This window comes from Leiobunum rupestre, chromosome 5 (genome assembly GCF_980474605.1).
Source record: "Leiobunum rupestre chromosome 5, qqLeiRupe1.1.hap1, whole genome shotgun sequence".
NCBI classification, from domain to species: Eukaryota; Metazoa; Arthropoda; class Arachnida; order Opiliones; family Sclerosomatidae; genus Leiobunum; species Leiobunum rupestre.
Window position 1 is genome coordinate 9,798,802 of NC_143388.1, and position 24,565 is coordinate 9,823,366.

The 24,565-nt window shown below is 35.2% G+C and overlaps 1 protein-coding gene across 2 annotated transcripts in view; it reads right to left on the bottom strand.

Annotated features, from left to right (window-relative positions):
• exd (PBX homeobox extradenticle) overlaps nt 1-24,565 on the bottom strand; it is a 282,642-nt gene that overhangs the window by 36,427 nt on the left and 221,650 nt on the right. For both annotated transcript variants that reach the window (XM_090174437.1, XM_090174438.1), the window contains exon 3: nt 14,826-15,076. In XM_090174437.1, the coding sequence (XP_090030563.1) occupies nt 14,826-15,076 (251 nt within the window). The remainder of the gene's footprint in view (nt 1-14,825; nt 15,077-24,565) is intronic.

Below are 24,565 nucleotides of genomic sequence, written 5' to 3' on the forward strand. Positions count from 1 at the left end.
CCGGAATTAAATTCCTTGACATTTCCAGGTTTTCCCTGACCATTTTTGTAGAATAAATGAATGGTTTGAGGTAAATTATTGAAAAATATTTATTATGTACATCTTTCAAAAATGTATTTACCCGATTTTTTTTTGGGGTCATTTTAAAATCCCTTACTTTTTGGGACCTTTTGAAATTCTGACTTTTCCCTGACCTATTGGAAACATTTTGAAATACTTTGACTTTTTCAGGTTTTCCAGGTCGTGTGCGAACCCTGTCTTGCAGTCATATTATCAACATGAACTTCGTCAGTTTTTTAACTAATTATACCCTCATAAAAGTACAATGGACTCGCGATTAACAAAATGCAATTGTAGACTAAACTAAAACAAATGTCTGAACATTTTTATTCTAACTCAATGTGGCCACATATGTACTGTGAGCCCATGTTGGCACCAGTTCATATAGCTTTTCTTTCCTAGTTCTCTGGGTGTTATTTTAAATCAAAATGTCCTATAAGTTTCTAAGATTGAAAATAGCTAGTATCAATTATGATGTTGCCTAAGGGTAATTATTGGTATTAACTAAACGGTAGAAATAAGGCCCTAACAAAATGCTGTTGTTACCACAAATAATATTAAGAAACCTGGAATTTTATAAATCTCGAAATTATTCAAGGTTCATACAACATTTGGAAAATTAATTTCCCTGATATTTCCAGGTTTTCTCCTGGAAATTTCCCTGATATTTCCAGGTGGTAAAACACCGTATGTTTTCGTTTAATCGAAAAAATATATATATATATATAATTATTGAGGCGCTTCCAGACTCAAACGAATTTCCCTGATTTATCCAGGTTTTGGTAAAATATTTAAAATTTCCCTGATATCTCCCTGATTTTTTTTAAAAGAATCTGTTTCACTGATATTTCCAGGTTTTCCAGATTCTCCAGGTTTGTATGAACCCTGTTATTGTAAATTTAAAAGCAACACAGTGACGTAGCAAAATAGACTTCAACGGTTATTAGAGAAAATCAACAATGTTTTCAATAATTTGCACTAAAAAACTAAATTTGAATAAAAGGCCCATCATAAGTAACTTAAAATGTTGATATTAATTTATGAATTTAAGTGCAAAGTCCGTATTTATTATTTGGTCAGTTCAACACTTAAAATTAACGCGTATTAAAAGCTTAATGAAGAAAAATTAACTTAATTCTTCCGGTATATCAGTGATTTGCATTATTTATTTAATTATAAATAAATATGTTTTTGGTTGTAAATTTTCGCTATCATTCGAAAAGTATGTTTGTGTTAATAATCACCTTAAATCCATGTAAAAAATTTCAAAGGCAAAAATATATATATTTTTTAATTATTACGTATACAGCCATGATATTTAGCACGAGAAAGCGGTTGATTTTCTACTAATAAAATGAAAATTAAATTTCGTTCGCCTTACTTAAAAGCAAATTTGACACCTTAGTATGGCGGTCCATTTATCTACAAACATTCCATTGAAATAATATGAACAATTTATGGCACCCGAATCAAGATATGTTTTGGCAAATGTACATAAACAATACCCTTGAAAGTTATCGTTTTTTTAGTAAGAATGGTTTAAAATTTGCCTACAAAGTATATAACTTTGATGTAAATTAGTCTATTTAATTTATTTTACGTTTGGCAATAAGGAAATTTAGTTATATTTTATATTTTAATTTTTATTATCCTGACTCGTAAAACGTGCGGTTTCGGAGAAATAAAAAATTTGAAATTTTATCTATTTGCTCGTAAATTTCTTGCCCGATATGTCGAGTCGTATGCTTGGTTGTATATTATTAGTTTAACTGTTTAAGTGAGCGTACACGCGAAAGTTACATAATGCGTGGCTAGAAGCCACATCACGATCCTGGCGTAAATAATCATTCGAATGGCCACACTTGCAACTACGGAACCTGGCAAAAACATGACATTTCACGCCTACGTTTGGGACCCGGCTTATTTACCTCCGGTTTTCTAGCAAACCGGAATATTTAAACTTTTACATTTATTTTAAATTGCGCTGAAATAATTACATTGGAAGAAATTACCCAGACAAGAATCATTTGTTCACCTGTTAAAAACCCCTACAAAATTTTCTATAGGTTTTCTATAAAAAAATCTAGATTTCTATAGAATGTATATGGTTTCTAGTCTCCTATAGAGGTATCTATAAATATTTTTTAGATAAAATACCTTAAACAAGATTTCTTCAATGACAATAGAAATATTATCCAAAATCTAAATAAATATTCTCCAAAATCTACATACATATTCTACAAAATCTATATAAATATTCTCCAAAATATATATAAATAATCTTTCAAAATCTATATAAATATTATCCCAAAATCTATATAAATATTATCCCAAAATCTATATAAATATTATCCAAAATCTATAGAAATATTATCCAAAATATTTATAAATATTATCCAAAATCTATATAAATATTATCCAAAATCTATAGAAATATTATCCAAAATATATATAAATATTATCCAAAATATTTATAAATATTATCCAAAATCTATATAAATATTATCCAAAATCTATATAAATATTATCCAAAATATTTATAAATATTATCCAAAATCTATATAAATATTATCCAAAATCTATATAAATATTATCCAAAATATATATAAATATTATCCAAAATATATATAAATATTATCCAAAATATATATAAATATTATCCAAAATATTTATAAATATTATCCAAAATATTTATAAATATTATCCAAAATATATATAAATATTATCCAAAATATTTATAAATATTATCCAAAATCTATATAAATATTATCCAAAATACATAGAAATATTATCCAAAATATATAGACAAATTATCCAAAATATATAGACAAATTATCCAAAATATATAGACAAATTATCCAAAATATATAGACAAATTATCCAAAATATATATAAATATTATCCAAAATATATATATAAATATTATCCAAAATATATATAAATATTATCCAAAATATTTATAAATATTATCCAAAATCTATATAAATATTATCCAAAATATATATAAATATTATCCAAAATATATAGAAATATTATCCCAAAAATATATATAAATATTATCCAAAATATATATAAATATTATCCAAAATATATATAAATATTATCCAAAATATATATAAATATTATCCAAAATATTTATAAATATTATCCAAAATATTTATAAATATTATCCAAAATATTTATAAATATTATCCAAAATATTTATAAATATTATCCAAAATATTTATAAATATTATCCAAAATATATATAAATATTATCCAAAATATATATAAATATTATCCAAAATATATATAAATATTATTCAAAATATATATAAATATTATCCAAAATATATATAAATATTATCCAAAATATATAGAAATATTATCCAAAATATATAGAAATTCGGGTAATTTATCTACATGACTACTAAAAGGGTCTTTATTGAAATAAGGATACTTTTCGGGCTGCAGTGATTTGTACCGCCTTCCTGGTTATTTATCACAGTTTAAGTTATTAATTGGGCTAAATCAGGCTCTTACGAGAATTAATACGGTGAAGTATATCATTAAGTATTATTCCTATGATAAATTTAAGATATTTGAGACGCGGGAAGGATTGTAAGAGACATAAATTTTCGAAATTGACCGTGATTGACCATGATTAAACAGGGCTAGATGAGAGCGTTTCGGTCAGCGGCCCAGAGCGACTGTGGAACACGAAAACAATGAAATATGGACGCGACGAAATATTCATTAATACGGAACAAGCGTCAATTTAAATCGAACAATCGTGATTTACAACGGGTAATCAATTAATACCTAATTGAGGAATTTGAGAGGAAATTCACTCGAGGGAAATATACGTATATTTGGGCAATTGTCGCCCAGGGAGGTACCACGGGACACTCGCAAATCAAAAGCTGTGAAAGGAATGTGTTGCTTATTGATAATCGTTTTGGTAAATCAAACATTTTAAAGGTCACTTTTGAACCCTGGTATAATATTAGTTGGAAAGGGTGATAACAAATCACGAACTAGGGAGAACAGACCCCGCAACAGTAGCCTAGGAAGGACTAAGGACCATCAATCAGTGGCGTCATTTTGGAAAAGCGTGGAGGGGAAGAGATAATATAGGGGGAGCCTGGGGCCTATTTAAACTACGATTCTGCAAAACGAATTCATATTCCCTGGTATGAGAGTCCGTAATTACTAGCCAATCACCGAGAAAATTTCTCCAACTTGAATTTGACGATTATTCGTCTTCCAAAGTAAAGCGGAAAATCGGGTACCTTAAAGATTACGTACAGCGGGGAGGGTGGAGTCATAACGAAGCCCCCCTTCCGAAAAGGAGTTAAGTTTAGGTAGTTTTAATCCGCTGTAGTGTAGTATGTGTGTACGCTGTGACTAAATACAGGAGACCACGCGAAAGGCTACAGCGCCCCGTTGAATTGGAAACGCTAGGTTTAGATTAGCCACGGATGACAGCGCGGTCGAAGGTGGGGCGGATGGTAGAGTTTGCGCGGTAGGGTGGGCAACCGCCCATGGATAGCCGTTATAATGGCGGGTTGCAACGAAATGGAGTAACGCATTAATCATGCCTTCTTCGGTGCGTCTGTCACAGGCAGCTTGGAGGTCCTACACATGTACCGCAGTTGACCGTATTCGGATCGTACAAGAGCCTCGATTGGCCCTCCCCCCTCGCGCCTATTAAGACTTTACCCAATTTGGGATAAAGGGGGGGTCTCCCGAAAGGGGCGGTACCGCCCAATCAGCTGGTTTTGGTTGCCCCTATTCATTATAGATCTATCATACCAGCTTTTTCTGGTGGGGTTCTTGTTTTCGTACGTCACTCGCTTAAAGCGACTCCGAGAAAAACAAGAATTTCTATTAAATGAATTCTCTAGTTAGTAATGGTACGATCTTATGACATTCAACCATTCTGGTTTGTCCTCGGGGGTTATCGACGTGGTTATCTTGATAGGGTTCTGGTTTCATTTCGAGGATTTTAAGTACATTTTTTGGCGGTTGCATTGCGGTACTTGTCTTGCCTGTTTGAGGGTTTTTATTAATGGTTACCCGACATTTGAACATCATTTTTGACCTTTATACGAGTCCTTTACGTTATTAATGGTAGTGTTTAAAATATCTATCATAAGGAAATACCTATTTTAACACTAACTAAGTTTATTTGCTTAGCTTGAAAAATACAAAATTTAAATACGGCACTTTTAGCTATGTAATATTTTAATAAATATATATACTTTGGATATTTAGATATACTGAAGATAGCGCTACGTATAACATTATAGGTGGCTTTCCCGTTTAAAAAAAAACACTGAGCGTGTTAGTTCGACTAGCAATAAGATAAATGCCTCCTATGACGATGAGGGAAAAAGACCACTTATTAGGCCTAATGACATAAATTTCTGATCTAAAATCCCTGACTTTTCCAGGTTATCCCTGACCTTTTTGGTTTTATTTTCTGATATTTTTTTAAATTATTTTAGGTCAAAAATTCTTTGTTAATGTGTGGTTTGGTTGACTAACTAAAATCCCTGACTTTCTAAGAAATGATTGAAATCCCTGACTTATCCCTGACATTTTTCCTAAATTTTACAGAGCCCTGACTTATCCAGGTTCCGTACGAACTCCGCTTAATTTAAAGTCCATCCATAATGGGTTGTCTTTGTAGAAAAGGCCCCGAGTAAAGATTTCACACGCGGTTAATAACGAATTGACACACTTATATAATTAATAAATACAAACTTATGATAACAGGAAACCCATTAATTACATCGTTACTAGTTTTATTTTAATAAAATATTTTAGAAATACAGAAGTGTTTTAATTCGCGCGTGAATTAAAATTTGAAACAGTAATGGCCTAACCGATTGAGTTGGCGACAAAAGGAAGTTGAACTTAAAACGTGAAAACACTTCTCCGAAATAGATCCCGAATAGAAGTGGATAAGGAGATTGGTAGCTCCTCGGAAATATCATTAAGAGCTTCGGCCATTGTTCCGACAAAGGAGAACGAGCGGAAATCTCCGCGAAAACTTTCCCTACGATGTTCGCGGGGAAGCTGAGATAAGGGAGCCGGGTCGTCTGGCTCTCGGCTCCCGCTCCGACTGTCTGAAAAGTTACGTCTCCTATCGCTCCCGAGAGAGTATTCGGGGTTCGACCGTCGAAGAGGGGGAACACGGCGGCCCGGGCTAAGGTCCCCCGCCGTCGCGACGCTCGGAAAATTACCGAATCTCGCGCTAACTGACTCTCTTCCGAAGAGTTTTGACTGTTTTATCAGAACCCCGTCGTTATAAAGGGAAAATGGCTAGCGAGAAAATATACGTAATAACGTTTCGATTTGGAGGTATGAAATATTCAAGCTAAGAAGAGATAGGCCGCGTGTGTTCTTTTCGCTGTTGGTAATGACATTAAAACTGGGCTTCGGCTTGGCCGTTTTCGTAGCTACGCGCTTGATGGATGGGACCTGTGGGGAAACGATGGATTCCCGGGCAGTTTTAAGGCCTACCACCCTCTTACGTGAGCGGGGGGTTACCCTCGATCTAAGCCCCTTTCCGTACCCGAGTTAGATTGGGGGTTCACCGCTGGTCCCCTTATTGTAATACCGACTTGGATGGAAGAATCGGGTACAGTTTCGAATTTGGTCGAGGGAAATCTTTTTTAATGAATTAGCTTAGGGAGATTCCGCTCGCTCCGATACGGCCAACTACGCTCGGCCGTTGCCGAAGAGGAGAGCGTAAACAAAGTAAACCATACCCCACTTTCCTCGGCTTTTTCGAAGATGTTAGGAACGTGTTTAACAAGGGTTTTCTGATTAGACCCCAGGATCAGCTGGCCGCCTGTCATTTTCGAACGTAGCCTTGTATGATTAAACATATTTTCATTATACTACTGGTTAATGGTATGGATAGGATTCTTTTTCTAACGCGAAATGCAAATTATATCTTTGACGAGATACATTATTTCTTTTTGATTCGATGTAAATTATATTATATAGTAAAAGCATAAGTCTATAATATTGTTCCATAGTCACTTTGGGGAAAATTTTACCTAGAACTAGTAACGGAGTGACGTCATCACAAAAAGGATATATCCCCCTAGCGGGACGCTGTCAGCAAGCGGACGCAAAACAGTGTCGAAGCCCGTAATGCAGTCTGTCTTAAAGGCCTAGGTTTTCTTCTGCCAGTAACCCTTTAAATTTACTTTCCTTCCAAACAAATACCCTGGTGGTAGGCCAACAGCAGAACATGTTGGCCTACCACCAGGGTATTTGTTTGGAAGGAAAGTAAATTTAAAGGGTGACTGGCAGAAGAAAACCTAGGCCTTTAAGAATAGCTCATTGTAAAACTTTTGCATATGAAGAATAGGAAGTGTCAAACTTATGTAATATTATTATACACTTATGGTAATAGTTAACTATTGGCGAATAAGTTTATGCTATCACTATTGACTAACCGATTTCTGGCGAAGACGTTTACGCTACCTGATTTCACGATTGATATTTAAACTAAATTGTTATAATATATAACAAATATAACAATGGCAAATGTTAAGTAAGAAAAATTTAATAATTTAATTCTTGACCCTCATATTTCCAGGTCTGTATATGAACCTTGATGTTCAAATTATCTATTAAATATATATTTATTCTAAAATTCTTATTATCGAGAACGCGATATTTTGGTATCAAGGGATTTTTAAAAAAATAATCTATCGATCCAAAACAAACCGTTGAATTATTTAGAATCGCTTCGCGGGTCCTAAAACAAAATAGATTTCATTGTTTATCCTAATTTATTTCAGTAGTAAATCTCCAGCTATGGAGTAAAATACATCAGATTACCCTGAATTGGAGCTACTGTTTAAAGTCTGGCAAGGTGTCATGGGCAATGTCTTACAATCACAACCGCTAAGAACCGCCCTCGAAGTCATAATTTACACCATTTTATCACGAACGTAAGTTTCCACGAACTCAGAATATAAAAAATAAAATATAAGAAAATCTGAGACGAATTCTCCGAAGACTAAACACCACTTTTAAAAGTAAAGTCTATTTATATACCAATATATAGTATAGTAGACATAAAAAAAAGCAGGTATGGGTCCCAAAATGATGGTCCCATCGCTTGGCTTAGGTATCCCGCACCAAATACCCAAATAATATTGATGATACACCTAAGACGATTTGTTAAACCTAGGGCTTACGTAAATTTATCGTTACAAACAAAATGGTTCTGGATGTTTTATACGATCAGCGCCCTCCGACGGGCGTAGTGGAAATAAAAAAAATCTACATATTAACAAAAAAAAACAGTACATAAATCTGCGGGTTGTAGGTTCAGGAAACGCAACGTTCAGGGGCTACTAGGAATATGAAATATGATTCCTCGATGAGTTTCCTCTTTGTGCGGAAACAAGGCTTTTTCACCATTCTATACAGTTTCTCAACTTGCCTTACGTTATTTATATTGAAGGATTGTGTTGTTGGAATAGGGTGCTTCTTATTTCAAATTTAGCACGAAGGTTATTTCAATTTCAATTTGTTGATATATACCTAATGGAAATGACCATGTTGAGATATACTCAGGGAAAAATGGAAATGTTGCGAAATACTCAGGGGACAATAAAAATGTTTAGAAATACACAGGGGACAATGGAAATGTTGAGGTATACTCAGGGGATAATCGCAATGTTGAGGTATACTCAGGGGATAGTCGCGATGTTGAGGTATACTCAGGGGATAATCGCGATGTTGAGAAATACTCAGGGGACAGTAAAAATGTTTAGAAATACTCAGTGGACAATGGCAATGTTGAGAAATACTCAGGGGACAATAAAAATGTTTATAAATACTCAGGGGACAATAAAAATGTTTAGAAATACTCAGGGGACAATAAAAATGTTTAGAAATACTCAGGGGACAATAAAAATGTTTAGAAATACTCAGGGGACAATAAAAATGTTTAGAAATACTCAGGGGACAATAAAAATGTTTAGAAATACTCAGGGGACAATGGAAATGTTGAGATATACTCAGGGGACAATGGAAATGTTGAGATATACTAAGGGGACAATGTAAATGTTGAGATATACTCAGGGGACAATGGCAAGGTTAAGAAATACCCAGGGGACAATGGCAAGGTTGAGATATACCCAGGGGAATACATATTTACATGAAATATGAAAATAAAGTCAAATAAATTTAGTCGCTATGCAAAACAACATTATATCTTCAATATGCCGTTTCAACTGCCTAGGTTTGTAAAATATACTAGTGATTCAATCCTTGTCTGATGGGCAGAATTTTCTTTATAAATACACTCCCGCCATCATAATAGTTCTGAATGAACTAAACTACTAATAATACTAAACAATCTTAATTTCTACACTTTTCTGTTTTTGGAACACGGTACAACAATTTAAAAAAGTAAAATCGCAAGTAGCATCCACGTTGATCCGATTGGCGGAGTCTACGTCCCAAGTCATTTCAACTTCATAAATCCTCGTATAATTAAGGTAAGCCAACGACTAGCTGCTGAAGACGGCCATCTGCCATAGATATTAGAAGGAAGGAGAAGAGGTGGAATAGGGGTTCGAATAGTAATTATCTGTTAACAATATACATTCGGCCATAAACTATATCCGAGAAGCGACGCTGCAGCGAGCTCTAACTAGTCTAACCCAATAATACGACTGCGATGAACCGCGCATCGCTGTATTGTAAGCGCCTAACCAATCATTAATTAGCTATTTCAACCTGCGCTTTCCTAATTCCGACCTATGTAGCCGCAATAACTCACGAGCCTAACGCCGAAAACTCCTCTCACCCCGACACACCATCTTCCCTGCTAACCTCATCGCTTCCCCCCTTTGCCCCTTTGGTAATAAGCTTCCCCGCAACATTCTACGGCATTGCTGGAACAGTCTAATTTGGGAGCTATCTGACCAACTTCCTACACATATATAAATATATATAATACGGTCGGTCATATACCACGCCAGCAAAATTGGATGTCCAAATCCATTCCTTATCAATCTAGAAGCTAGTTTTACCCCAGCTTTCAGGCCAGGGGCTGAGCGGAAAAAAATCTTTATTTTTTATTAGTTTTTTAATCCTAAGAAGACGTAGGGAATCCATTTTATCTTCAAATATATTCTTATTTGAATGTCCAATTTTTTTTTCATCTCTATACCTTTTTTCCCCCCGATTTTTCAAATTCCAGTCTGATTGGTAATCCTTTTATTTATGGGTCCTGTCATGCCAACTTTTAACTATAATTCCAACTTGACTTCCCCCACTTTATCCCCCCCCCCCGTTCCTATAGAGGTTTGACGTTTTCCAAATCATTTCGATTTGGAATCGAAGGTTGGTTGACCGTTAAGCGGACGCTTGAGAGAAGGGTGCAGTTTGCTTCATAGAAGAGTTTTAAACATTTTCTACTTCTCTTTTTTCGAAATGGACTGCAGTATATAGCAGGGGGGGTTTCTGGGACGCGGAATCGACTGATCCCAATCAAAGCGATGCATAAAACATGGTTCAACCTATAAAGAAGAGGATATTCGTTGATTTGAGCCCGAATTTTGGCTGAGAACCGCCTCACTTCAATAGATAAAAAATATTTTTATTCCACTGCCCTATTAAGGTAGAATACCCTTGGGTGAAAGTTTTGTTTTGTGTTCTATCGCTTCTTGGTCGTATCACTGATTTTATTACGTTCGCCGCTATGATCGTTTAATTTCTATATTTTTTGGGGTGACCACAGAAAAGCGACAAATATTTTATAAGAAAAATAGTAAATTTCTAGTCGATTTAAATTATTTTATACAATTGAAACTTTTGAAATTAAGGGAAAATATCATAAACATGAGATAATTTCTATAAAAAATATGAAATAATTTCTTTTTTTACAATAAAAATGATCTCATAGAAATTAAGTTAATTTCTATTGAAAATAAAGGAAATTATGAGATAATTTCTATTGAAATTATAGAAAAATGGAAGATAAATGGAATTATAAAATATAAGTGTCATAACCCTTTATATAATTTTAGGCAATTTAGATAATCTGTGATTTTTAATTCAAATAATTGTTTTTTTTTTAATTTTATAATTAGCTATTTGATTTACAAGCAAAAAATACGACAAGTCCTTTTACACAGAGCCACGTGGTGGCTGACGTGAGAAGCTAGTAAATTGCGGGACTTTTTCTAGTCTATTGAAGCAACAATTTTGGCCATTATATCAATCTTTATACAACAAACGTAAAAAAATATATATAAAAATCAGCCTTATTAATAATTAATTTAAGCTTATAGAAAACTTCCCACACAAAGAACCAAACGCATGCTCGCTTTGAAACGTAAAAGAGTTCTTTTGTTTGGGTACCACGAAACTACTAAAGAAATTTCGCTTTTTCAAAAGACATACGCAGAGAGAAAGTGCAGTCCAAGGCCTCAATGGTTTTTGGGGAGGAAATAGCTACGCTTTTAGCGATAATCAGTTTTGCGGGAGAAACAAAAAACGTTCCTTTCTCCATTTCTGATATTCATTCATCGGTGGCCAAAAAAGGCAGTCCAGAAATCCGAAGACGATTTCCAAGATTCGAAACCGCTTGGGCGCCAATTGACGCCGGGAGAGCAGCCCGAACAAAAGCGACCAAAACGCTCTCGACTCCGAGCTATTTTCCATAGAGAAAGTCGCGTAAATGGGCACAATAGCCTTCCGGGACGTCTCCCGCCGCGTTCCTACTCAGCCCTATTAAACGCATCCAACAGCATCCGACTCTATACACTTTTCCACGCGTCTTAGCCGACATTCGCCCACCCTGATTATGGTACGCGGATTTCACCCTTCGTCTTGTCTTTTATAACGGCGTTAGGTAACGCTCGACGTAACGGATGATACGACGGCCATTTTATAACGCGGAGGGGCGCCTGGGGCCCCCCCCGAAAGGGGTAAAGGCCCCTCGCGGCGCCCGCTCCGCCGAGATAAGCCCGGCACCAATCAAACGCTCATTACTCACGTCTAGCCTTTTGATTATTGTCTTCTATCTGGCAGACACGTGATCGATGAGGGGGGGGGGCACTTGCCCCCTTCATTCCCCCCTCAGTCCTTCCCCCCTACCCTCGGGGGATGCTTTTAATACCAAGATTTTCGGTAAGATGTTGTCGCGAATACAGGTGCCCAAGGGGTTTTCGCGACTATGTTTAGCGTTCTCGGGTAACCCTGCTTTTTAAATCTCTTGATTTCCCCAAAAAAATTGCTCAATTTTGTAAATGATATTACCATAAGTAACGTAATATAAAATATAAGTATGACACTTCCTATTGTTGCAATTGTCTAGGTAACACTGCTTTTTAAATCTCTTGATTTCCCCAAAAAAATTGCTCAATTTCGCAAATGATATTACCATAAGTAACGTAATAATAATTATTAGTATTACACTTCATATTGTTGCAATTGTCTAGGGTCCCCCGGTAAAACTGCTTTTTAAATATCTTGATTTCCCCAAAACAATTGCTCAATTTCGCAAATGATATTACCATAAGTAACGTAATAATAATTATTAGTATTACACTTCATATTGTTGCAATTGTCTAGGGTCCCCCGGTAAAACTGCTTTTTAAATATCTTGATTTCCGCAAAAAAATTGCTCAATTTTGAAAATGGTATTACCATAAGTAACGTAATAATAAATATTAGTATGCCACTTCCTATTGTTGCAATTGTCTAGAGTCCCCCGGTAAAACTGCTTTTCAAATATCTTGATTTCCCCAAAAATATTGCTCAGTTTTGAAAATGATATTACCATAAGTAACGTAATAATGAATATTATAATGACACTTCCTATTGTTGCAATTGTCTAAGGTTCTTCGGTAATACTGATTTTTAAATATCTTGATTTCCCCAAAAAAATTGCTTAATTTTTTTAAAAGGATATTACCATAAGTAACATAATTATAACCATAAGTATAACACTTCCTATTGGTTTAATGCTAATTTTTAAACCCAACTTTGACTGACAACATCGCCTATCTCCGACTGGGACTTTAACTCGAACTGAGTAGTGTATTATTACTGTTCTTGGTAGTAGTATATTTCGATCGTCCTTGGTAGTAGTATATTTCGATCGTCCTTGGTAGTAGTATATTTCGACTTGGGTTTATTTAGACGCTAGGGGGCACTGTGCTGATAACTAAATCTAGATTGCGCAATAGTTCTGAGAGTGAGTTCAGTGTAAATTTTTCCTAATTGACATAATTATTGTTATAATGTTACTTAAGATATTACGCGTGTAAAAAAGTTCAAATTTATATAAAGATAGCGCTAGTCGGCCTTAAATCTGCGATCTTTTGTCCTATTACAACAGGTTGTTAATCTTCGATTTAACCAACGATTGTAAAACGTTTCGCCATTAATTTATCTAATTAATTAAAAAGCTTGAATAAAGTTGCGGTTCCAACTCGTTACCTTAGTTTAAAAACGTCGTAACTCTAGCTTTAATATGGCCCAAGTTATGACGTTTTTAAACTTAGGAAACGAACTACATTAGGCTTTCAAAATACTGTAAATACTGCCTGTAGTTTAATCATTGTGATAACTAATATTAATTTACCATATGCATTAAAAATTAAATTTTCATTTTCGATTATTTATTTGGTACGATAATTTGAATAAAAATGGCTTCAAAAACAATTGCTTATAATAATTATTTACCAAATATCATATTTTTTATTTTGATCTCTCTGTACCCCTAAACACTGTTCGTATCGAGCGCCTTTGGGAAAAAAATCGAAACTTGTTTCGATTCCTTCTGGATAGATGGCGATAGCGCATAGGAAACTTCAACGGGTCGTTCGTGGTCGCGTTCGCATGCCGCTAATGTTAGCTAAGTCAGATCACATGGCGCAATAAATATATTTAGTTCCAGAACAAAATAATACATATATCTACGCCAAATAGGAACATCATATATTGATTTTTTAACAATATTTTATAGGGAAAATATTATCCCTACGCAGGGTTAATTTTATATTTTACACCTTGACAGGGCCCCCACTCAAATCTTCAAATTTTTTATAGGAAAAATAGGATTATATTTCTAAAAATATAGGACTTTAAAGGACTATTTTTTCAAATTATAGGATTTTATAGAACTAAATATGCTATTTCATTTACTATCTTTATGAATTTAAAAAACAAAATCTATATTTAGTGAAATAAATCTTTGATTTTCACTTGAAAAATAGAAACTATTGAACCATTTCATCACAAAAATATACTAGTAGCTAACCGTGTTAACAATAACAAAAGTATAGACTAGAATGATTTTGTATAAGAATTTATCCTATAGCTAAATCTAGCAATTTAACAGAGTGGCAAGATTTGAAATGGGCAAAATATCTAAATTATAGGATTTTATAGGACTTTTTAGGGATTTTACTAAAAATATAGGATGTTATAGGACATTTTTGAAAATATAGCATTTTATAGGAATTATAGGACCTCTGGGGGGCCTGCTTAAGTTATGTAATAGTACACATCGGTAAATTTGCGCCCAAACGAATCCATGTCCAACCCGCGAAGATACAGCTACCTACTTATCTCGTAACAGATATTACTTTTGATAGTACGTAACCCCAAAATGTTCAATTTACAAAATCACAGCTTAAAAATTATTAAGATACATATTTAAATAAAGAACCACATTTTGTCATTGAAAAATGTCACGAATACGTTTTGTAATAAAAGCGTGAGCTTACCTGTTCGTATTTTTCGAGCTCCTGGTGATAAATTTGCCTAATCTGCGCCAGTTTCGCCCTGTAATCGGAGTGTTCAATAGCGTTCTCTGGCTGGCCCGGGCCACCCGCCGCCGCCGCCGAAGCGTTGGCCGCCGCGTTGGGCCCGCTGCCCTTCTCTGGACCGGCTACACCTTCCGCGATTAACATGTTGTCCAGCCTCATCAACTGAGGGTCAGGCGGTTCTTCTTCTTGCGTATTTCTCAAACTGAGAACTATACAAAATACAAAAAGGAAATGCATGATTAGTAATCTTATATTATATCATACGGGGTTGCCACAGTATTTTATCCGATTTTTCCTTGGTTATTTTCGGAGATTTTCCCTGACTTATTTGAAGCAAATTTTTTCAATTTTTAAACTATATTTTTGTAAACCACCAAAATTAAATTGCCTGGCTTTTTCCTGATTTTTAGACCATTTTAAAAATTCCCTGATTTTTATACCCATTTTCCAATTCCGTGACTATAAGACCCATTTAAAAATTCCCTGAATTTTAGACCCATTTTAAAAACTACCTGATTTTTAGACCCACTTTCAAATTCCCTGATTTTAGACTCACTTTCAGTTTCCCTGACTTTTCACTGACCTTTAGACCCATTTCCAAATTCCCAAACCTTTCCAGGTACTGTGACAACCCTTTCTTAAGTTCCACGCAACACAACTAGTTGAGTCAACTCCAACATTGTGAATAGACTTTTTTTTCCAGTGTTCTAAATCTCATTCATTCCTTTCATTCAATCAGTCAAACATTTAAATAATTTAAAACCTATTGTTACCGTCAAAACAACGAAACGCGTACTGAGCTACAGAATACTTTCATATTGTTTTACGCCTGACTTGTTACCTTGAAAACATTTTATTAGATTATTTGCGGCTCCCAAAGAACGTTAAAATGGGGTAATTCTTCATAAATTATTCATAGATCTTTTACTAGGACATATTATTTATAAATTAGCTAAATAAATTTATTAGCCAGGTTATGTCGCTCTTTGAAAATGTGTAGATAACACTTGTAGGAGTATTTTGTATAATTTTCGCTCCTACAAGTTAACCCTATTAAGTTAATTTAAACAATAGTACCTCTTAAGTCGTTCATAAAAATAATTAAGATAACAGAAGAGGTTAAGTCCTGCCTTTAAAACTGATACGTGTAATGATTACGCGTAGATTTACCGCTAGTCTCAACGTTTTCTAATAGAGTGGTAAACTTTCCAAAAAAATACGGATTGCGGAAAATTGAAACATATATTACTTTATAAGGTTTTTTTCCCAACACTAATCTAGAGGTTAAGTTTACTTTTGGATTCGAAAAAATTAGCCGACAATGCCACGAAACTAAAATTGCGAACAATATTAGGCTAATCATTTAATGAAAACTTTTTTTTTACTTTTTTCGGGAAAATACGGAAAGGTTTCCGGAAAAAAGCCCTCGGAAATTTTCAGAAAAATTTTCCGACTTACAACAATATTTTCTACCGTTGATTTAACTTTTCAGTAATGTTTAAATAGAATTTACTTCCAATAAAATCAGAAAAACACTTCTTATAAATTAATTCATATATTATAAAAGTGACTAACAAATATTTTAACTCATATCAGACCAATAGTTCTTTTAAAATCGGTTTATTTCCAACTTTTCCAATAAAAATGACTCCAACACTGACCAGGTCTTTTTTCTCTACATATTATTTTCCTCTCTTCGTCAATAAATCGTTTTCTTGGCCATTTTTAGCAGGCAGTGGTAAATTTCTTTTATACCTGTAGCCCCGGATATAATATAGCGTAGTTCCCCTCCGTTCAATGAAAGAGACCTATAGAACTCTATAACAACACGGGAGAGAAAAAGAGAGCCCTACAATTGTCGCCGTTCGCCCAATTTCCTATCGTTTTTTCCCCTTCTCTCGGACCAATTTTCTCGGGCATTCTTTCGCGCCTTCTTCCAGATTGTATCCGATACCGACAAACCTTTTACGACGGCGCGCGGCCCTGAGACCGTGGCCAATTCCCCCTGAGAGCACGGAGACCTACGCGTCTATGGTACCTTCGGGTACGGGGGGTTCCTACGCCTACGGGGCACTTCCTATTTCGTGGGGCACCTATTTTGGTCGCGGATTCGACCCCTTCTGATCCAACGAGTTGAAAAAGCTCTCCTAGATTCCCCACAACGATTTCACCCTGGAATCCTGGTTTTCTTGTATTATTATTTTTACGTTATAGTTCTTCAATGGTTAGTCTATAGCTCGTACGAAGGATAAGAGGTAACGGTGAAGGATAAGAGGAAACGGTGAAGGATAAGAGGAAACGGTGAAAGATAAGAGGAAACGGTGAAGGATAAGAGGAAACGGTGAAGGATACGAGGAAACGGTGAAGGATACGAGGAAACGGTGAAGGATACGAGGAAACGGTGAAGGATACGAGGAAACGGTGAAGGATACGAGGTAACGGTAAAGGATAAGAGTAGACGGTGAAGGATAAGAGGTAACGGGTGAAGGATAAGAGGTAACGGGTGAAGGAAAAGAGGTAACGGTGAAGGATAAAAGGTAAAGGTGAAGGATAAGCGGTAACGACGATGAAGGATAAGAGGAAACGGTGAAGGATAAGAGGTAACGGTGAAGCATAAGCGGTACAAGTGTGGGTACTTATTGGCGAAATGGTAAGGTCATTAGAATAAAAAGTATATAATCCAATTTTGTCGAAGATGGTCGTGGAGCCGAAGGTAGCGATTGAATTCTACAAGTATCAGTGCTGGCTTCGACAACGCTATCATCCGAACCAGGAATAGAGCGTAAAAGGAACGTCCGTGCTTCGAGGGCTTGATAAGGGATTTCTCTCGAGAGGTTTGCCAGTCTTCAAAAAGAGGCCCAAAAAAGTAATAGTACGGGAAAGTCATTTTCTACCAAATCGCTGGAGAGACATTAAATCGTTTTTCCGTTTCGTAGTCCGCACCCTCTTTTGGGAGGCGACCCACACACCCCAGCGAGACACACCACCTTCGCTAGGACGTCGAGGACAGCAACTGTATTAGAACGGGTTGCATTTGCTATTCTAACCTTTCTTAACTATATTATCGTCGTGTTAACGTTTTCTGTTTTTATTAATTATGGGTTGCCATCGGAATTTTCCAGGTTGTCCCTGACCATCTCCAGAGATTTTCCCTGACTTATTTTGCATTTTGTATCCTATATTTTAGTAAGTTTCCTATTGGCAACCGAAATTAAATTCTTTGACATTTCCCTGATTTTTAGACTAATTTTTAAAAGTCCCTGACATTTCCCTGATATTTAGACTAATTTCTATAATTCCCGGACTTTCCCTGATTTTAAGACTAATTTCTATAATTCCCTGACTTTCCCTGATTTTTCGATTAATTTTTAAAATTCCCTGATTTTTCGATTAATTTTTAAAATTCCCTGATTTTTCGATTAATTTTTAAAATTCCCTGATTTTTCGATTAATTTTTAAAATTCCCTGATTTTTCGATTAATTTTTAAAATTCCCTGATTTTTCGATTAATTTTTAAAATTCAATGACTTTCCCCTGATTTTTATACCCATATTCAAATTCCCTGACTTTTCCAGGATTTCCACGTTTTCCAGATACCGTGGCAACCCTGTTAATAACCAGCAACATCGTAGTGTCATCGAGCGATGCTTTTAATGCCTTTAAAACAGGCGGCTGAGTTACAAAGTGTAGGAGCACTTCATGCCACACGGGCCAACAGCTCCCTACACTTTTGCGCAAGAATAATTTTAAGAATGCGCTAAATTTTTTAAACCGATATTAATACAAATCAGCTCGGCTAACACCCAAGGCACCACCTTAGGCCCAAGTCATCTATCGATTTACAATGCCTTGAAACAGGTTGGAGGGTGGTAGCAAGCCCTTCACGCCACGCGAGCCAACAGCTCCCTACACTTACTATTACCGTTAATCTCATCAAGTTTTTATGGAAGGGGAAACCGAAGAACTCGGGGATAAACCTATTTAAACATTTAGGAGATAACTTGCAAACTCAACGCGGAAGGAGTTGTTTCGAGTTTTCACCCAGTGCCACAAGCTGGGATCGAACCCGGCTCCTCTTGCTGCGAGGCGAAAGTGCTAACCACTCCGTCACCTTATTTATACAAGAGCTTGATCTTCCTCGTGAGCGTCACAGTGGATGCGATGGAAAATTACTTGAAGTATTTAACCTTCCAAATCTAATATCATCCATTATGATTAAATGGTTAGCAATGATTTAAAGTCATTAAACGATGTTGTAAATTACTTAATCACGATTTAAACTGGTCTTTAAAAGTCGATTTATTCCGTTACAAATATCGATTGACGAAGATCGTAGCCTTTATGGAATACCCCCCAGTTCTATCTCCAATCTTTGAAACCAGATGGCGCCTGCTCTTCTGTTTCGACTGTATTGCAAAAACGCTTGATATAACGCGTTACGCATCACCGCAACAAATATTTATTATCGATAACCGAACGTTTTTTGGTCAAATAATTCCTAATAATCGCGACCATAAATATAAAACTATTAACGAAGTTTCCGACAAACTTCAACAGGAAGTTAAAAAGTGTAATTTTTTCCCGCTTTTGATCAGGGCGTAGAAGCGTACGTGACCGGCTAAGAGCGGCCAGATTAATTAGTTATTCCAATCGTAGATACCCATCCCTTTTTTCCAGTCGCTTAATCAGTGATTAGTTTGCAGCTCACGTTCGCCGCCAGCCGACTCCACTTGACTCTCCCTCCGCTCTAACCACGCTTTTACGTTCGACTCTCACCGGATAGTCCCGTTCAAGACGTTTTGGAACACGGTGTTAGCTTTGATCGAACTACCCGGTGAGAATGGATGGTGTAATGGTAAGACGGAGGAACCTAGAGAATATTTAATTGTAGCAGATGACTCCTTTTTTCAATTAAATTCTGGGGAATGGGATATCCTCGCTTGGAGGACGAGAGTAAAAAGATTGTCAGAGGCAGTCCTCGTAAGCGGAAGATGGAGCAAAAAAAAAGGAAATTGTGGGAACCCGAAATTAAGTTGTTTTCCAATTTGGAAACAATTTGATTCTATTTTCAACCGCGTTCGTACTTATACTACTAATGATTAGCTCGAATATATACCAAAATCTTATAATAATAAATAATTTCGACCTTGAAAATGGTGATTTTGACCTTCAAATTTGGGCATTCGAACAGTTGAATTACATCGACCTGGAAAATTGTGATTTTGATCTTCAAAATGACGAGAATTCAAATTTGAAATTTGTGCATTCGAACATTTGAATTACATCGACCTTATTTTATAAATATATATTATTACTTATTATTTAATTATAAAGCTATTTCTTAAAAAAATTAAGGCTTTTAAATAATTATTGAGATAAAAATTATCTGCTATTTTTTATAAATTATTTTTGTTTATTTTTAGTTAAATACGATATTATCCTATATAGCTAGTAAACAAGCTAAACATTTCTAAAACGGTTTTAAAAATGCATTAAAATGAAATATAATATTAAAATTATCCATACAACCTTAAGTATAATATTAAAATTATCCATACAACCTTAAGTATAATATAAAAATTATCCATACAACTTTAAGTATAATATTAAAATTATCCATACAACCTTAAGTATAATATTAAAATTATCCATACAACCTTAAGTATAATATAAAAATTATCCATACAACCTTAAGTATAATATTAAAATTATCCATACAACCTTAAGTATAATATTAAAATTATCCATACAACCTTAAGTATAATATTAAAATTATCCATACAACCTTAAGTATAATATTAAAATTATCCATACAACCTTAAGTATAAAATTAAAATTATCCATACAACCTTAAGTATAATATTAAAATTATCCATACAACCTTAAATATAATATTGAAATTATAAATACAACCTTAAGTATAATATTAAAATTATCCATACAACCTTAAATATAATATTGAAATTATAAATACAACCTTAAGTATAATATTAAAAATATCCATACAACTTTAAGTATAATATTAAAATTATCCATACAGCTGTAAGTATAATATTAAAATAATCCCTACTTAAAATGTTAAGTATAATATTAAAATAATCCCTACTTAAAAATGTTAAGTATAATATTAAAAGAATCCCAACTTAAAAATTTTAAGTATAATATTAAAATAATCCCAACTTAAAAATGTTAAGTATAATATTAAAATAATCCCAACTTAAAAATGTAAAGTAAAATTTATACAACTTTCACTGAAAAATACACACTATAAAAGTAGCGAGTAGCGAAACAAATTAAAAAGATGAGTATTTTTTCTATCCAACGGTATGAGGTGCACTTAACAACTAGCTAGAGCACATAGTTTCACGCGTCTGTATAATACGAGATCGTTCTTGTCGGGGAAGCCCGAGCATCTCCTCTTTTTGAGACTTGTCAAAAAGGTCCTCTAGCACGTGCTTGGAAGTCCACTTTAATTAACGAGCCTGGCGACATCTTTTTTTTATCCCTTCCGAGTTCCCACTTCAGGCGCGTAATATAAAGACTCGCCCGATCCCCAAAGAAAACGTGCGAAAAGTGGCAAAATTATTTTCCTCCTTTGCCACCAGAGGGCGAATTTCTTTTAACTAAAGGCTATCATTTGCTTATTAATAGTTCTTCGCTCCGGCTTCCGAAAAATTTTCCTCATTTTTTCCCCCTTCTCGCTCGGCCCAAAGAAAAGATCGGCCAGAACACGGAGGAAATATAGTCCCTGTTTTTTCGCTCCGCAGAAATATCATTAATCAAATGGCCACAGCGAGCGGCGGAGTTAGCTGCGGGTTGCCTCCTTCCAAAACGAGAAGACGTGATTCTGGTCTTAACATTTTCTCGCCTCTTCGCAGCTTGTTTTGTATGGGACTAGAGTTACTATATGACCTACTCTTTATTTGAGTTTGCCTTCGCATCGGAATGTTTGGCCATTTAGCACCAAAGTGTTGAATTACAAGATTTTTTTTAAAGTTATTTTGCATTTCTTGCGTGGGAAAATGTTCAGAGAATTTGGGTTGAATTGCGTAAAATTATTAAAGGGAACGGTCAAGCTTTAACCAGTTAGATAGCCCTATAGCCCATTAAAAACTAAAATTTATGGCAAAAACCACATAAAAAAATATTGAGTGGTTAATTTTTTTATAAAATAAAGAAATTTCGGGAAATCGAAAAGCGCGCGTCCGCCGCGACACCTGCTGAGAAGTCGGTGAGACAGAAAAACAACGTAAAAGCGCGCGCTGCTGAAGACGCGAAAAAATTTTTTCGCACGCGCGGCGCGTTCCAGTTATAAGAGACCTAAGCCTAAATTGCGCGATTTTAAAAGTTAGGATAGTTCGCAAATCGCTCATACGGGGTTAGGGGCGCTGGCGGCAGCCCCTAAGATGGCGGCGAAAATTCAAACGCAAACACCTGGCGTTATTTTTCGTTTCAACTTTTTGGGCCAAAAGCTATTTTTTCAAAACAAAAAAGGTAAGTGTTAGTATATTGAACATCTTGTTAATCTTTTGATAAGGAAATAAGGCCATATTTGGAAAAGCTTGGCCGTTCCCCTTTAATTTACATTGCATAAAATTATCAAACCAAAAAATACTGGAATTTATTAAAATGTTAGGAAAATTTTGGTCTAATTAATAAAATTATTATTGATATTAACTTATTAATTTAAGTTGCATAAAAATTATTAAACGAAAAATATTGGAATTTATTAATTTAAATTGCATAAAATTATTTAACCAGAGAAAACGTTATAATATTGGTTTAAAAACTAAAATATATTGATTTGTTTTTTTTTTAGTTAAAAAGTGATAGCGTGACATTTCATCCCCGGTTTGATTTTGGTAAACGTTATAATATTGGTTCCAAAACTTTATATTTCGTATTAAAAAGTGATAGCGTGAAATTTCATAGGCGGCTGGCTGAAGATTTCGGTTTCACGTAGGTTTAGTAATAATATAACGTTATAATAAAAACCTTATAATATTGGTTTAAAAAAATGTATTTTTTAATTTTTATTCATGTTAAAAAGTGACAGCGTGAAATTTCATGAGCGGCTGGCTGTTAGTTTCGTATAACATAACGTTATAAAAAATCTTATAAAATTGGTTTCAAAACTTGATATTTTAATTTTTTACTTCATGTTAAAAAGTGACAGCGTGAAATTTAATGGCCGGCTGGCTGTTAGACTCGGTTTAGTGTTTATCGGAATGAAAACAGTGGTGACACGCGCAGTAAGTGATGAAAAGGGGGGAGGGACATCGAAAGGGCATTGGTAAAATATCGTTCCGTGCAAGAGGAGGCAGAGTCGTAGTAGGCGTTTCTCGAAACGTCACATTCGTTTGGCTATTTGTAAATCTGCGAAATCAATTTAAGGCAGAGGGGGGGGGGGGGGGTGAGCAAAAAGCGTCAGATTTCGGAAGGAGTAAAAATTAAAGGTCGCTTGATCCTGGCGGGGTGGTGACGGCACTGGGATACGGAATGAAGGATGAGAGCGTTCCTCATTCATCTGTTGCTCGGGACATCGTAAATCAAGAGCTCCAGTCTCTCCCAGTCGCAGTCCCTCGTCCGTACCCGTTCTCCGGTCCTCTTAACTCCGACTTGACTGATACGCCGAAGAAACGGCACGTTCGGTCAGATATGTTCATCTTTTTACCACCAGATATTTGGAAGTCGAGCGTCATTCAAAGCCAACGACTCGGGTGCAGTCTGTCGCGTTGCTTCGGCGACTCCGTCGCGGTGACGATGTAGTCTATCGCCTTGTCATGTCAGGAAGCCATCCGGTAATAGCTCGTTCTAAGAATGCCTCTTCCTGGATACCCAGCGTCGCTTTTTTCATCCATCTCTTCGTTCATAAGGGAGGGATTTTGCCTCGAAAAATGGGCCGGCGTTTCCGCGTTAAGCATTTGATGTATTATGAGCCGCGAGTAATTAGCTTCATTATATCGCGCCAAGGATGAGAGACTGGGATAAGAAAAAAGCCCGCCATAGTTCAAGAGCCTGTTTAAATTTCCTTACCTTACCACCAGGGGGATTTTAATTTTATCTCATTTTTTACAAGTACCTGTCTTTGGTTATTTGGTCGGTTGGTCTCGTTTAAAGTTGTCGGTTATACAGAATGTATTTTCATGTATTTGGCGGCTGACGAATATTTTAATTAGATTAAATATTAAAATAAAAATTGAACCATGGATCAGAACATTAAAATTGATAATTAATTTTCATGTTATTGAGATGATGGTGTTGTTAGGTGATATAGTTTAAATGTTATTTCGTTAATTTAATCATGGACCAAGAATTTAAGGGGACTCACTGTTCCCGATATTTTGACACGGTAGGCGTGGCCTAAATCGGAAGGCTTACTGAGGTACGCCAGCCGCTTTGAAGCGCCTCAAGTATTCTGTTCAACTTACACTGCGAGTCGGGGCGAGAAAGTTAGGTTAACCTTAGTTCATTAAATTTTTTAAGTCAAGAAATGAAATGGATTCCAATAAACTTGATTAAAAAACCTCAGCAATACGCGGCTTACTGGTTATTTTTACTTTACACAATGGTTAATTACCATTACTTAAACTTTTAAAGGCCCACTTAAAAAAAAGCTCAAAAACTTACTAAAGCCTAATCATTTAACCGACAATAACGGCGCGATTTTGTCAAATTGAACGTAAACGCTCCAGCTT